The sequence below is a fragment of the Scheffersomyces amazonensis genome (assembly GCF_036850825.1).
Source record: "Scheffersomyces amazonensis strain UFMG-HMD-26.3 chromosome Unknown RJT21scaffold_2, whole genome shotgun sequence".
In the NCBI taxonomy this organism is placed as follows: domain Eukaryota; kingdom Fungi; phylum Ascomycota; class Pichiomycetes; order Serinales; family Debaryomycetaceae; genus Scheffersomyces; species Scheffersomyces amazonensis.
Window position 1 is genome coordinate 2,577,352 of NW_027042742.1, and position 13,101 is coordinate 2,590,452.

Consider the following 13,101-nt stretch of genomic DNA (forward strand, 5'->3'; position numbering starts at 1 on the left):
AAAAATTTAAATTTTCTACCACCCGCTACCCCATGCCAAAATCCGAAACTCAGTAAAACAAAATTTTGTTGAGGAATTATGTCGTACCCAATTGGTGGTATAGACTTTAGGGAGTTAAGTATTTGAGTAGTAATTGTAGGTTAAATGTTAATTAGATTATATAATAATAATAAGAAATATTATGTAATTACTGATATGTATAGTAAAAGTCTCATAGTATCTGTAACCTTTAGTTTGTATACCTTCAGTTTTAGTGACATGTAACTTAGCGGAACTCTTATCGAACTGTCAAAAGCTTTTTTGAGAAATTGTTGCAAAAAACCTACAAAAAAATCAAATACTCCAGATTATTAATTTATATTGAATAGTTTAATTTAATATATAAGGATCCAGACTCTATAATTTAATTCGATAAACTCGAATTATAAAAGGCTTGAATAGACTAAGACTAAAAGAAGCATGCTTTAAGATAGAAAAAAAAAATTGTCAAAATATGCAAAGAGAATTTGTAGAAATGAATGAACAATTAGAGACAAATAGGATTATTAGAAGAATGACTAAAATACATATTAAAAAGTAGGGTTGCTCAAAGCATGTGTGACTGAATTAATGAATAATTGAATTGATGAATAATTTAATGGTTGAATAAATGACTAATGTTGGAAAGTATGGATTTCTGGAACATGTTGAACCTTAACTAATGGACGGTAAATTGGCTTCCACATTTGTGATTGAACCCATTTAAGACACTTGTCAAAATCTCTTGGAACTTCAACGAATCCACCTTGTGGTCTTTCTTCGCTTTCGATTCTAGCAGTACCTTCTTTCAATGATTGTAAAATTACAGCAGTTGCAACATAGGCACTAACTTCATCAATTTCTTCTAATCTTGGTAATAAACCATTCTTAGGATTTTCCATCTTTGGAGATAATGAAGCTAATTGATCAACTGCTGCACTTACCATGGTATCAGAAATTGTAGTACATCTAGATAATACAGCACCTAAACCAATACCTGGGAAAGTGAAACAATTATTGTTTTCAGAGATATAGTATCCATCAACCGGTTCGAAAGGTGAACCAGTTGCAATTAATGCATTGTTATCGGTGTATTTCATAATATCAACTGGGAAAGCTTCATGCAATCTAGTTGGGTTAGATAATGGGAAGATAATTGGTTGAGGATTGTGTTTATACATTTCTTTAATGACTTGTTCATTAAATGCACCTGCTTGAGTAGAACATCCAACCAATACTGTTGGTTTAACCTTTTTAATAACTTCAACCAATGATGTGGTATCTACTCCTTCCCATTCGGCATCATCATCAGCATATTTCTTTTGAGTTTCACTAGTATCTTCATATGATTTCAAAATTAAACCACGACGATCCATTGCATGAATAGAAGCTCTTGCTTGTTCAGGAGTAGCACCATGACTAACCATATGGTTAACAACTTGATCGGCAATACCCATACCAGCAGAACCAGCACCATAGATTAAAATTCTAGATTCCAATAATTTTCTATTGGTAAATTTCAAAGCAGCAGTGATGGATGCCATAACAACGGCACCAGTACCTTGAATATCATCATTAAAAGAAGGAATAACTTCTCTATATTTATATAACATATCTCTACCGGTAGAAACACCAAAATCTTCATAATGCAAAACAGCATTTGGGAATCTATTCTTTAAAGCATTAATAAATTTATCAATGAAATCCCAGTATTGTTCTCCTCTGACTCTTGGGAATTTATTACCCATATAAAGATCATCATTAACTAATTTTTCATTATTAGTACCTACATCAAGTACAATAGGTAAAACTCTTCCTGGATGAATACCACCACAAAGGGTCATTAAACCTAATTTTGCAATGGCAATTCTAATACCACCAACACCTTGATCTCCAATACCAAGAATACCTTCACCATCTGATACGACAATATAATCAATATCTTTATCTTCACCATAGACAGCCAATCTTTCATCAATTGAATCAGGATCAGTGATATCTAAGAAACAACCTTCTGGTTTTCTGAATCTATGAGAATAAGCAGCAATTGCATCACCTTCAGTTGGAGTATAAATAATAGGTAACATTTCTCTAATATGACGTCTAACTAATTCATAATAAAGAACTTTATTTTGAATTCTCATTGAAGTACAGAAATCATTCTTAGCTAAAGGAGTCTTTAAATAACTAAATTGACGATAAGCTCTTTCAACTTGTTCATCTAAAGTATTTGTTTGAGATGGTAAAAGACCAGTTAAACCAAATGCTTTTCTTTCTTCCTTTGTAAAGGCAGAACCTTTATTAAAAATTGGAGAATTTAAAATTTGAAATGCTTCTAAATCACATTCAATTGGACCTTCAATAGATAATCTTGTAGTTTTAGGTTTTAAAGATGCAATGGCAGCTTTAATCCCAACTGGAGTTTTAATAGTATGAGTATGAATTGAAGTAGTGGTTTTCTTCTTATCACTTGAAATAGGAGTAGCAGCAGTAGCATTACTACGACTAATCAGAAGTAAAGCCAGTCTGCAATTTATGCTTTGTGTATTTGATCTGGATATAACTTTCAACATTATGACTCGAATAGTTTTCTACCCTCAAATTTACTAATTAGTAGTTAGTTATAATACTGTGGATCACAAGAAGAAGTAATTGAAATTCCAAAAATTGAAAAATTAAAAAATGACAATATATATTTTATACAAAAATATTAAAGAGGAGATTTTAAAGGGGATGCTCATTACATTATATACATTATATAATTACTAAAATAGATTATTTCGATCTATATATAATAACATGTTATAAGAAAAATTGCTTGTAATATCCATCGGTAAGGCATTCCGGATCAATGCAGCATTAGCCTTCACTATCACTAGTACTCCACTAAAATGAGGAGGTTTATTCTACTACTGCTGGTAGTTCCTGATTTAACCACAAACAATTTTACACATTGACAACTTTAATGAGAAATGAGAATGCAGAGAAGAAAAATCTAACACAAACAAATTGGTTGTTCCGATTTTAACCTGTGCAAGTTATCGGTGTACATATTTGTCGTTAATGGTTACCGGTCACTAGGTATTAATTTCGGTCATTCTACGTGGTGTTTAGGGCCCTTTCTACAACAGTATCAATGTGCACTTTAACAGGATCTTCTTCTTCTTCTTCTCTCATCGCGAGGCGAGTCTGTAATCAAGGCGAAACGTGCAAATCGTAATAATCTATCAATTTTTAGTTCATTGAATTTGTCCTCTATATTGAATTTCTTTTTAATTATTATTTTTTTTAGTTATTTCATGGACTAACGGGCAACTTTCATTTGCAATTTGCGACAAAAAAGAAATACCAACATTTCTAATGTTTGTCGTATAGAGCCGTAACTAGAGCCTTGTCTTGGAGTTGTTCTTTAGTTGGATACCCATTAGTATGGAGGCCTTTAACAAAATCTACAGAAATTGAACGAGTAGTAAGTATAAAACTCAAACATAACTTTTGAATGGTTTGACACATCACGTGAGACTTACTTATTTATAAATCTCAATTACGGTTTCATTCCGACCATTAAACCAATAACGGTTACCCTCGTGTCTTTGTGCGCGCAATTGCCCAACTTGGCGTAACATTTCCACTCCGATTTTACCCAGTAAAGGAGGGGTGGAGGTCCAACAAAAAAATTTCTCGTCTGCCTCGTCCCTATTTTCTTCGCGTCTTTTGCATACCCGCCACTATTAGTTTCCTATTTAGTTTCGGAGTGGATAAATAGTGTGTGCATAAAACCATTAGCTGTCAGAGCAAAAGAGGGGTTAAACAATACTTTCACTATAAAGCCGCAGTATGCAATAACGGAAAGGCATCAGCAGCTAGAACTTGCCAGGTTGACATCAGACGACAACAAGGCCGTTAGAATATTTATCCTTACATATTTATTTATTAACTAAAATAGGTCATACCTATAGATATAAGTAAATTATGAGTTGAGATCCTTAACGTATTTCTCATTTAGATGATTGTTCTTAATCCTGAAATCTCTCAACAACACTAAGACAGCACCAAAACAATACCAAGACTAACACAACAGTACAAAGATAGCGCCTTTCATTGATTATTGTCGGCTGCAAACTGACATTAGCGGAAAAATACGGAAACAATTTATAGCCCGGATTCGCACACGACCACGTTATATTTAGAATGCCGCAATCGGGCTACCTTTGTAAATGATCTGATGGTTACTAAAATGACGTGCTAAAATTTTGCAATCGTTTACAGAAGGAAACGTTAATTAGGCGTAGTTATTGTTCATATGTCCTTTTTGGACAGCTGCAAATTCTCTTAAATCCATATCTCTCCAATGGCTGTTTTCACTAACAATCAATTTTTCAAGTAGTTTTTGTAATGCATTTTAAGAAAAACAACCTCATATATCGATTTATCAAAAAGGTTGCACTAATTTATCGGGAGAGCTTGGGCAAACCCCATTTTTCTCTTAATTACAAACTGATGATCATCATATGTAATATATTTTAACCGACTAAACAAATTCAGTCTTTGGTTTATTAAATCAATTGTGTTTTGGATAACTTCAATGTCTTCTGGAGCAGTTTTAATAGAATCATCTTGGGATGCAAAAAACTTATCAATTGAATCCAAGTCATATTTTAATTTGGTATGAATCGAACTACTAATTTTAATGATTTCTAGTGAAAAAGGAAATAATCTCATAATCTCAGAAGTTAAGTGAATATACAGCAACCCTGAATGGTTTGCAACTTTGCAGTGGATAGAGACCTTAGATAATTGGGCACTTGAAATATGTCTGAATATGTCAAATATACCAAAGTCAGAGCGATGATGGATTAAAACAAACGTCCTTAAGTTGGGTAAAGATTCTACTAAATGGTTTATAATAGACATTTGCAATGGCTTTGAATGTGAAGGTTCTAAGGTCAATTCCAATTGTGTAATTGACTCCAAAGAGAACAATGAAGTAATTAGGTCGACATTAATATCTTCAAGAGGTTTGAATTGTAAACTTAGTGATTTAACATTTCCAAATTGAACTTGTAACAGTACAAAATTATCTAGAACTTGAGCATTTAAGTGAATCAATTTTAGACTAATTAATTGGGGAAAGACACCTCTTAGTCTGTTAATCACAACACTATTTGGTTCAGTCTCTGAGTGGAAAGTAATACTCAACTTTTTAAGCGAATGCAAGGGAATATCTTTATAAGAGTTGAGCACAAGACCCAATTCATCAACCTTTATGGATAAGCTTTCAATACTTTCCATGTAATGTTGAATCTGAACGAAAGGAAATGTTTCACCCATAGTGGACTCTATTTCCGGGGATAATTTGAAATTTTGAATTGTAATATTTTTAACAAACATTGAATGAGGATGCTTCCATTCATGTAGGCCCTTAATCATATTATAGTTATTAGTAACTGTGAAATTCTTATAAAAAATAGTATCCAACTCTGGATTAGTGATTATATGGTTCATATCTTGCTTGTTATACACCAATATTTTTTTGAAGAGCTTCTCCACACATGGCCAATAAAGTTTCGAATTTACCAAAGCAAGGTTCAACACATCAAACTGATTTAAATTATTGATTATTTCCATTACTAGTTCACGTGGTAAAGTATCTAAAGTTATTTTATATTTCTGCAGCAACAATACATTATCATCAATAACTTCGATCTCCTCTTCAGTTGTTTGAGCTTTTCCTAAACCATGAGGCTGATTAAGCGCCAATAAGTAATTTGAATCATCTGTTATTTTTCTATGTGAATAGGCAATAATGACAAGTTCATGAATAATTATTATAAGGAATATGATAATACCCAATTCTAATAATGTGAATGATATCATTATAGAGCTGTATATATTAGTTGCAAAATTGAATCTCGTATAACTCAAGATAGCAAGAGTCACGATATAACCAAGAATTAGCAAGAGGTGATAGCTAAAGATACTTTGGATATTTGTATTAATAAGAAGTCCCTTAAGGACACAGACAATGCTAATGTTTAGATATATATTTAATCATAAGCACATATATAAATGACTACAAAGCCTTAGGCTTTGGCGTACCAACCGTTATGTGCACGCAAAAATTTAGGTGACGTTTTGTGGAGAAGAGATAAAAAAAATGTGGGGGTAGAACAAAGCAAAGATTTGACAAATAGGGCAGACGGACTTTGTAATACAATATCTAAATCTAGCCCGAACCTAAAAAAAAAGAAGAATCCACGTTTAAGTGCTACACATTTGTAAAGTTCTCACTCTATTTTTACTCCTTTCTTAGCTCTTTTCTTAGGGGCCGCTTCTCCGCTTTCACCGCCAGTTTCTTCTCCTATAGTTCTCTTCTTTAGAGGTTTTTGTAATGCAGGAACAAAGCAACTTGTACGACCCCCAACTGTTACGTGGTCAAGGGCATATCCCTCATAGGTAGTTGGCTTTGGTCCCTTCTTTCTGGATTTACCCCATCGATATATCATCAACCAATCTTTGGGAAATTGTGATACTTCTCCTTCAACCCTAACACTCTCCTGGCACACATAAATAAGAGATTCATATAATTTCTTCACTACTGGATCAATATTATTATTTAGGTTGGAAACTTTATTAGATATTATTTCTGTAGGATGGATTCTAGCACGATAACATATTTCATCACCTACCCAATTCCCAACACCAGCAAAATATGCCTGATCTAACAATAAGCTCTTTATAGGTGCCTTTTTCTTAAGTATTAATTGATTGAAGTCCTCTATTGAAAGAATTGGACGTCCATGGTTATCTGGATCAGGATCTCCGAATGTAAATTTATAGTTTTTATCAAGTTTGACAGGTTTAGAATAGTCCGGCCCCAATGCATTTAACGGAGGCTGATTCAATAAACTCTCATCAGTTTGGTATTCGTCTCCAATTAGAAGTCGAACTCTACCTAATCTTCGGGCGTCAACGAAAGCAAAATCAAGCTTTCTATCTTGATATTCTAATTGTAATTCCATCTTTGTGAACCTCGGAGGCCATTCTACATCCTCATCTTCATTGATTTCTTCTTTCTCTATAATGACCTCTTCTTTTTTAAAGTATTTTGACTCGGTAGCTTCCTCCTTAAGCTTTGCAAGCACCTTTTTGTCACCTCCATTTTCCATAAATATTAAATGGGATTTAACATTTTTGATTTTAATCATTCCTGTCATACCAAAATGCATGAGAAATACTCCAGTCGTGCCTTCTGTATTATTAGCTAATTTTAATCTTAACCAGAAGTATTTTCCATGTCGTCCTACTGAATCGATTACAGAATTAGTTAAACTATTTGATAATTTAGCTAATTCTGCATTCGGATCACTAGAAGCTTTTAAAGCAGGAAACAACAAGGGGTCATTTTGTAAATTGGCTCGAGATATTCTAAATCCCAATATATTTCTTCTCAATAAGGCACATACATGTGCAACCTATAATATATAGACAGTTAGTATAGATACTTGTACGTGTAACGCGTGCTATCAAGCTATGATAGAAAGTACTTACTTCAGCTACTTCAGGCATGTATCCTTGCTCAAACTCTGAATAACCAACGCAGTACAATATCCCTACAAGAAGAAGTATAACTACGATACTCGCACTCCCTGCAATTCTGTCTAATTGAATAAAGATGGCTATTGGGATATCTGGAAAAGTAAAGTTGCAGTAATCCAATTTGTAATTTTCAGTTTTCGCACCAGTTGGCTTAAAACGGAGATGGCAAATGCGTTAATGTAATTAATTAAGGGAACTGACTAACTAACTAACTAACTACAACATCTAAGCAATAGACACCATTAATAATAGATGAATAGATTGTTTGGATCGAAGAGCACAGTGCCTAAACCATCATTGAATGATGCTGTTAAAAACTTAGATGAAAGAGTAGGAGCCTTAGATGTTAAGCTAACGAAGATAAATGCCGAACTATCGACTTATCAACAGAAGATAAGCAGAATAAGAGATGGACCTGGAAAGAATGCTTTGAAACAAAAAGCTTTGAAGTTATTGAGACAAAGGAAACAGATTGAGGCCCAAAAGGATCAATTAGAAAATCAATCATGGAATATGACCCAAGCTCAAATGACTACTGATAATTTACAAAATACCATGATAACAATAGATGCTATGAAGACAACAAATAAAGCATTAAAAAAGACATATGGTAAGATAGATATTGATAAGATTGAAGATTTACAAGATGAAATGTTAGATTTAATCGAAAAATCTAATGATTTACAAGAAGCATTACTGACATCTTATGATGTACCTGATGATATAAGTGAAAGTGAACTTGATGCTGAATTAGATGCTTTAGGAGAAGAAATGGATTTTGAGAGTGAATTGGCTGAAAGTGGAGCAGGAGTTCCCAGTTATTTGGATCAAGTGGGCACTGATAATTTACCCACATTCATTGATGAGCAGCCTAATGAAGAATCAGCATCTAAGATTGCTGAATAAATATTATTATATATACATTTATACTAATTATGTCTATTTTTGAAGTGTTATATTTACAGGTAAGTACTAATTCATTTATTTAATTCTTTGAATTGCCATAAAGTAATTGCCCACATCTGGTGAAGAAGTGAATTTCCATCCGTAAGCTGGTAAATAGATACAACCCTTAGCATCTACTACCTTAAATGAATCTTTCCTCTCATCAAACCATTGTCTAATTTCTGATTGATTAATATACTTCTCTAATGTATGAGTACCTACAGGCACAATCTTTAATATATGTTCACCCATAAAGATAGTTGTAAACCAACTTATAAAGTCTCTATTGATTGTAGATATAAATACCCAACCACCCCTTTCAACTCTTTTAAGTGCTTCAACCAATACTTTCGATGGGTGATCTACATGTTCCAACATTTCAAACATCGTTACTATATCATACTTTTCAGAAGCTGGTACATCCTCAATTGCCATCAATTCATAATTAAGTTTATTATCATTAAGTAAAGGATCCTTCAATTTATGAAGCTTTGCAGCTTCTAATACATCTTTAGATAAATCAATTCCCTTAACATTATCAATAAAGCTTAAACGAGCCAATGATTCACTAAGAATCCCACCTCCACAACCAATATCTAAAACCTTCCATTTAACTTGATTTAATATTGAATCTCGTTTATCATCTTGTTCTTTAATTATAGTATTTCTTATAGGTTTAGGTAATAAATCCACATTAAATGGTGGAATATAAATTTGTTCATCTACGGGGACTTCTGGTCCATTCAATTTAATATGATTTCGAATTGTACTATGAATGAAATCCATTCTTAATAAATTCATCTTATGTAATATTCTTTGAGGTCCATTAACATCCCACCAACTTGAAGCTAAAGCATTAAAATGGGCCATTTCATCAGCTGATAATGATGTAGCTTTTGGATTATGAGATGAATGAAATCGGACAGAACGGTAACTAATGGTACTGATCCGACCCGACACTCCGACACTCCTAATTCGCATCATATCCAATTACTTAAAGGCAGTTATTTAGCAATTATAGTGGACAAAGAGTGATGGAAAGATGTTAAAAGCTCACTATAATTAAGTTTCCTAATTGGGCGAACGAGACAATCTTTTTTTTCAGTCGCATGTACTGTACAAAAATGGACCGTAGATTATTTATTTTATTTTACTTTATTTTATTTATTTTGTATACGATTTGTAGTCACTACTCCACAAACAAAGTGTAACTTATGAAATGTCGGACGATGAGGATAGTTTGGCGGTCACGAGATCCAGAAGGGCCAATGCCGGATCTCGGATGAAGCAGTTGATCGAATTGGAGGCTCAATCTACCGAACATTTACTGCAATTTGTAACTGAAGACGATGAAAATGTTAATCTATTATTTCAGGAAACTGCCAATGATGAGGAATTCATAGATGAAGAACTTGATGATGAAGATCTCGAGGATGAGGATGAGGAAGAACAACCAAATGGTGAGAGCGGAGAAAAAAAAGAATCTCGAAAACGGTCTAGAAGTGATAATGAGGGAGAAGGAGAAGGAGAGGAAGACGAAGAAGAAGATAACGATGAAGAAGATGATGGTCCAGTTGTAAATTCCGATGATGTATTATCTGATTCAGACTTATCTATGTCTGATGAAGATGAGAGTGAAGGCGAGAAGGAACTTCAGAAACAAGAACGATTAAAGAAAAAGAGAAAGAAGGTTATAATACCGACTATTAAGAAAGCTACGATAACTACGAAAAAGACTATACCTAAACCATCTAAAAAGACTCATTTAGTAACTTCCGATTCACTTCTATTATCAGAAAGAAGATCTTCATCTAGATCTGCTGCATTAGAGAGTAAACATGCTTTAGTGGAAAAGTTAAAACAAAGTGAACAACGACGTTCACAAATGGCACCAGTAGTAAGAGTTAAAGTAGTAGAGAAAACTCAAGAAGAAAGATTAGCAGAAGCGGTTGAAACAGAACGAGTTAATGTAGAATCCCTTCATAGATTCCGAGAACAAGAAATATTTAAGAAAGAAAAGCAGAAACAAATGTTTCTTCTGAAAAGACGAAAGTTAAGAAATGTAGTAAGATTAGTCAGTCAAGAAACATACATCACACCTGTTGAAGAAATAGAGTATTACAAAAAGATGTATGAGCAAAACAAGAGGAGACGTACCGGTAGAAAAAAGAAGACTCAAGGTGATGAACCTGAACCGTATACAATGCTATATGGGGAAGTCGATATGGACTTGCCATTGGTGAAACAGGAATTGGAACAGCAACGGTTGGAGAATGAACGACTTGAACAGGAAAGGAAGGAGCAAGAGGAGAAGGAGTTGAAGATTAAAGAGGAGCAGAAAGAGGATATAGTGGAAGAGAAAACCGAAGATCAGATAACCGAAGATCAGATAACCGAAGATCAGATAACCGAAGATCAGAAAGTAGAGGGGGAGAAGGAGGAGGAGAAGGAGGAGGAGGATAAGAAGGAGGATAAGAAGGAAGAGGAACAAGTAATTGAAGATAAGAAGGAAGTTGTTAAGGAACAGAATGAAGAAGAACAGAATGAAGAAGAACGGAAAGAAGAGAAAGAAGAGAAAGAAGACCATAGTAACGAAGCTGTACCAGAACAAATCAAGACTGAGAATAAAATTGAAGATATTGAAACTGTGGATCTTGTTTCAGCTGATAGCTCAATGGATATTGATGCAAATGGCTCCAGCAGTATTCCAAAGGATGTCACTGAAGATGATACCATCATCAATGAAACTCTTGCTGTAACAGAGGATGAAGGAGAGACAGCTAAATCACTGCAAAATGGAGAAGCTCATGAAACAATTGAAAGCGAGAATTCTGACCAAATACAAAATGGAGAAGCTAAGTCTGAAACTCCAATAAAGGAGGATACTCAGGAAGTTTCACCTCCATTAGAAGAAGCAGATGTCAATACCAGTGCCAATGGACACGCATCTCTTCAGGAAAATGGAGAAATCACAGAGGATAAGACAGAAGAAGTTACGCAAGCAAATGGCACAGATACTTCTGCTCAAGAAGGAAGTCCAGAAAAGAAAGTCAAGTTTGCTGACTTACCTGAAGATGTTAAAGAAGAAACCGCTTCTGTTGATAAAGAAGAAACCGCTTCTGTTGATAAAGAAGAAACGTCAGTTATTGAAAAAGAGGAAACTCCTGCTACTGATATCGAAACACCAGTACCTGAACAAGAAGTAAAAGATATCTTTGAAGGTCCACCGCAAAGAGTAGCTCGAAATACCATTTATTTACTTGACTTTGAAGAGGACAACAGAGATATGAGACTAAGTGTTAATAACATTAAATCCATTCTTTTTGGTGCTGAATCACTCCTTCCAGCATCTCGAAGATTTAAAGATGTTAAGACAATTTTGAAAATAGGAGATACAGGGAATCCATATGAAACTACAGGCAAGAGTGAAGATAATTCAGTATTTGAACCAGTATCTAAGTTAACAGCTGATGATGCAATTTTTGATGAACTTCGAAGATTACCTAGATTAGGTGTTAAGCAAGATGTGATTGAAACAGTTGAAGATGTAGTAAAGACAGAAGATACTGCCATAGTAATTAATACTGAAGCACCTACAGGACTTTATTTACCTAATGGTAATAAGAAGAATTGCTTAATTTCCGGTACTGAAGTTAAATATTTCGATCCATCTACTGGTATTCCATATAGTTCAGTTGAAACTTATAGATTAGTGAAATTAATAGAACTGGGACAAATTCCTTGGTATAGTCTAACAGAAGATATGAATGATACCGGAGTAGTTGAGATATATTTAGGATCAAGAGATGGTAGTGTTAAGCATGCAAAGGGAGTTCCTCAAGGGTTTGAAGGATAGATAGATTTACGAAATTGTACTATAGCTAATGTATGTATATAATTATAATTATAACTATAAATATAACACTAAATAACTATATGCTAATTTGATGCATGCTGAACGTCCTTAGCATGAGCATCAATTAAATCACCTTGAAACTTTTGTAACTTGACCTTCAATTCCGGAAGGAAGAATTTTTTAATTTCCGAAGCTTTATTATCAGAAGTCACTTCAAATATGTATTCATCATCATCTTGATCATGAACAAATTCAGGAAGTGAGATAGTTCCATTAAAAGTTTCTTGTTCAGAATCTTGTATTGTTATACCAAATTGTAAGGCTAAATCATATATACACAAGACCTTACCCTTTCTTTGAGTTACATCACAATCTCCAGTAACAGAATCTATAGATATAACTGTGAATTTATATCCTTCATTTTCAATAACTGTATCCTTTATTTCTCTATCAAGATATTCTTTAGTCCATGGAAGACAATTCTTATCTATCCAGTGCCTGTACTCATAGTTAGTAATGAACTCATACTCAAAACTACGCTAACGTCAACGCCAATTTAAGTAAAACTTATACTTACCAATTGTTAGGATTATGAACTACCATTGCTGCGACTATGTATGACTCCGAAGGTGTCCGTAAGTTGGTTTGGTGAGTTATCACCGGTGCTTATATATGAATTTTTC

The 13,101-nt window shown here is 33.8% G+C and overlaps 7 protein-coding genes across 7 annotated transcripts; 2 read left to right on the top strand and 5 right to left on the bottom strand. All coding sequences in view use genetic code 12, as the record gives it.

Moving 5' to 3' along the window:
* Positions 1–259: 259 nt before the first annotated feature.
* Positions 260–2,983, bottom strand: MAE1 (malate dehydrogenase (oxaloacetate-decarboxylating)). Its single transcript, XM_064883962.1, has one exon. The coding sequence runs from the start codon at positions 2,589–2,591 to the stop codon at positions 654–656; it is 1,938 nt and encodes a 645-aa protein (XP_064740104.1). The 5' UTR covers positions 2,592–2,983; the 3' UTR covers positions 260–653.
* A 1,014-nt stretch (positions 2,984–3,997) lies between these two features.
* On the bottom strand, positions 3,998–5,923 carry RJT21DRAFT_26617 (uncharacterized protein). Its single transcript, XM_064883961.1, has one exon. The coding sequence runs from the start codon at positions 5,893–5,895 to the stop codon at positions 4,465–4,467; it is 1,431 nt and encodes a 476-aa protein (XP_064740105.1). The 5' UTR covers positions 5,896–5,923; the 3' UTR covers positions 3,998–4,464.
* A 1-nt stretch (position 5,924) lies between these two features.
* On the bottom strand, positions 5,925–7,703 carry FPG1 (Fpg1p). Its single transcript, XM_064883963.1, has 2 exons — positions 7,570–7,703; positions 5,925–7,493 (listed from the first exon to the last, which is right to left on the bottom strand). Exons 1-2 carry the CDS (start codon positions 7,585–7,587, stop codon positions 6,306–6,308), a joined length of 1,206 nt encoding a protein of 401 aa, XP_064740106.1. The 5' UTR covers positions 7,588–7,703; the 3' UTR covers positions 5,925–6,305.
* Positions 7,704–7,823: 120 nt separating this feature from the next.
* CTA1 (Cta1p) lies at positions 7,824–8,553 on the top strand. Its single transcript, XM_064881426.1, has one exon. The coding sequence runs from the start codon at positions 7,870–7,872 to the stop codon at positions 8,521–8,523; it is 654 nt and encodes a 217-aa protein (XP_064740107.1). The 5' UTR covers positions 7,824–7,869; the 3' UTR covers positions 8,524–8,553.
* On the bottom strand, positions 8,554–9,647 carry COQ3 (hexaprenyldihydroxybenzoate methyltransferase). Its single transcript, XM_064883329.1, has one exon. It carries the CDS (start codon positions 9,544–9,546, stop codon positions 8,599–8,601), a length of 948 nt encoding a protein of 315 aa, XP_064740108.1. The 5' UTR covers positions 9,547–9,647; the 3' UTR covers positions 8,554–8,598.
* A 134-nt stretch (positions 9,648–9,781) lies between these two features.
* RJT21DRAFT_2707 (uncharacterized protein) lies at positions 9,782–12,418 on the top strand (the record flags this gene model as incomplete). The annotated part of the gene is made up of 1 exon (XM_064883977.1): positions 9,782–12,418. The coding sequence occupies one exon, from the start codon at positions 9,782–9,784 to the stop codon at positions 12,416–12,418; it is 2,637 nt and encodes an 878-aa protein (XP_064740109.1).
* Positions 12,419–12,456: 38 nt separating this feature from the next.
* On the bottom strand, positions 12,457–13,095 carry HCH1 (Hch1p). Its single transcript, XM_064883964.1, has 2 exons — positions 12,996–13,095; positions 12,457–12,916 (listed from the first exon to the last, which is right to left on the bottom strand). The coding sequence occupies exons 1-2, from the start codon at positions 13,019–13,021 to the stop codon at positions 12,502–12,504; spliced, it is 441 nt and encodes a 146-aa protein (XP_064740110.1). The 5' UTR covers positions 13,022–13,095; the 3' UTR covers positions 12,457–12,501.
* Positions 13,096–13,101: the final 6 nt, after the last annotated feature.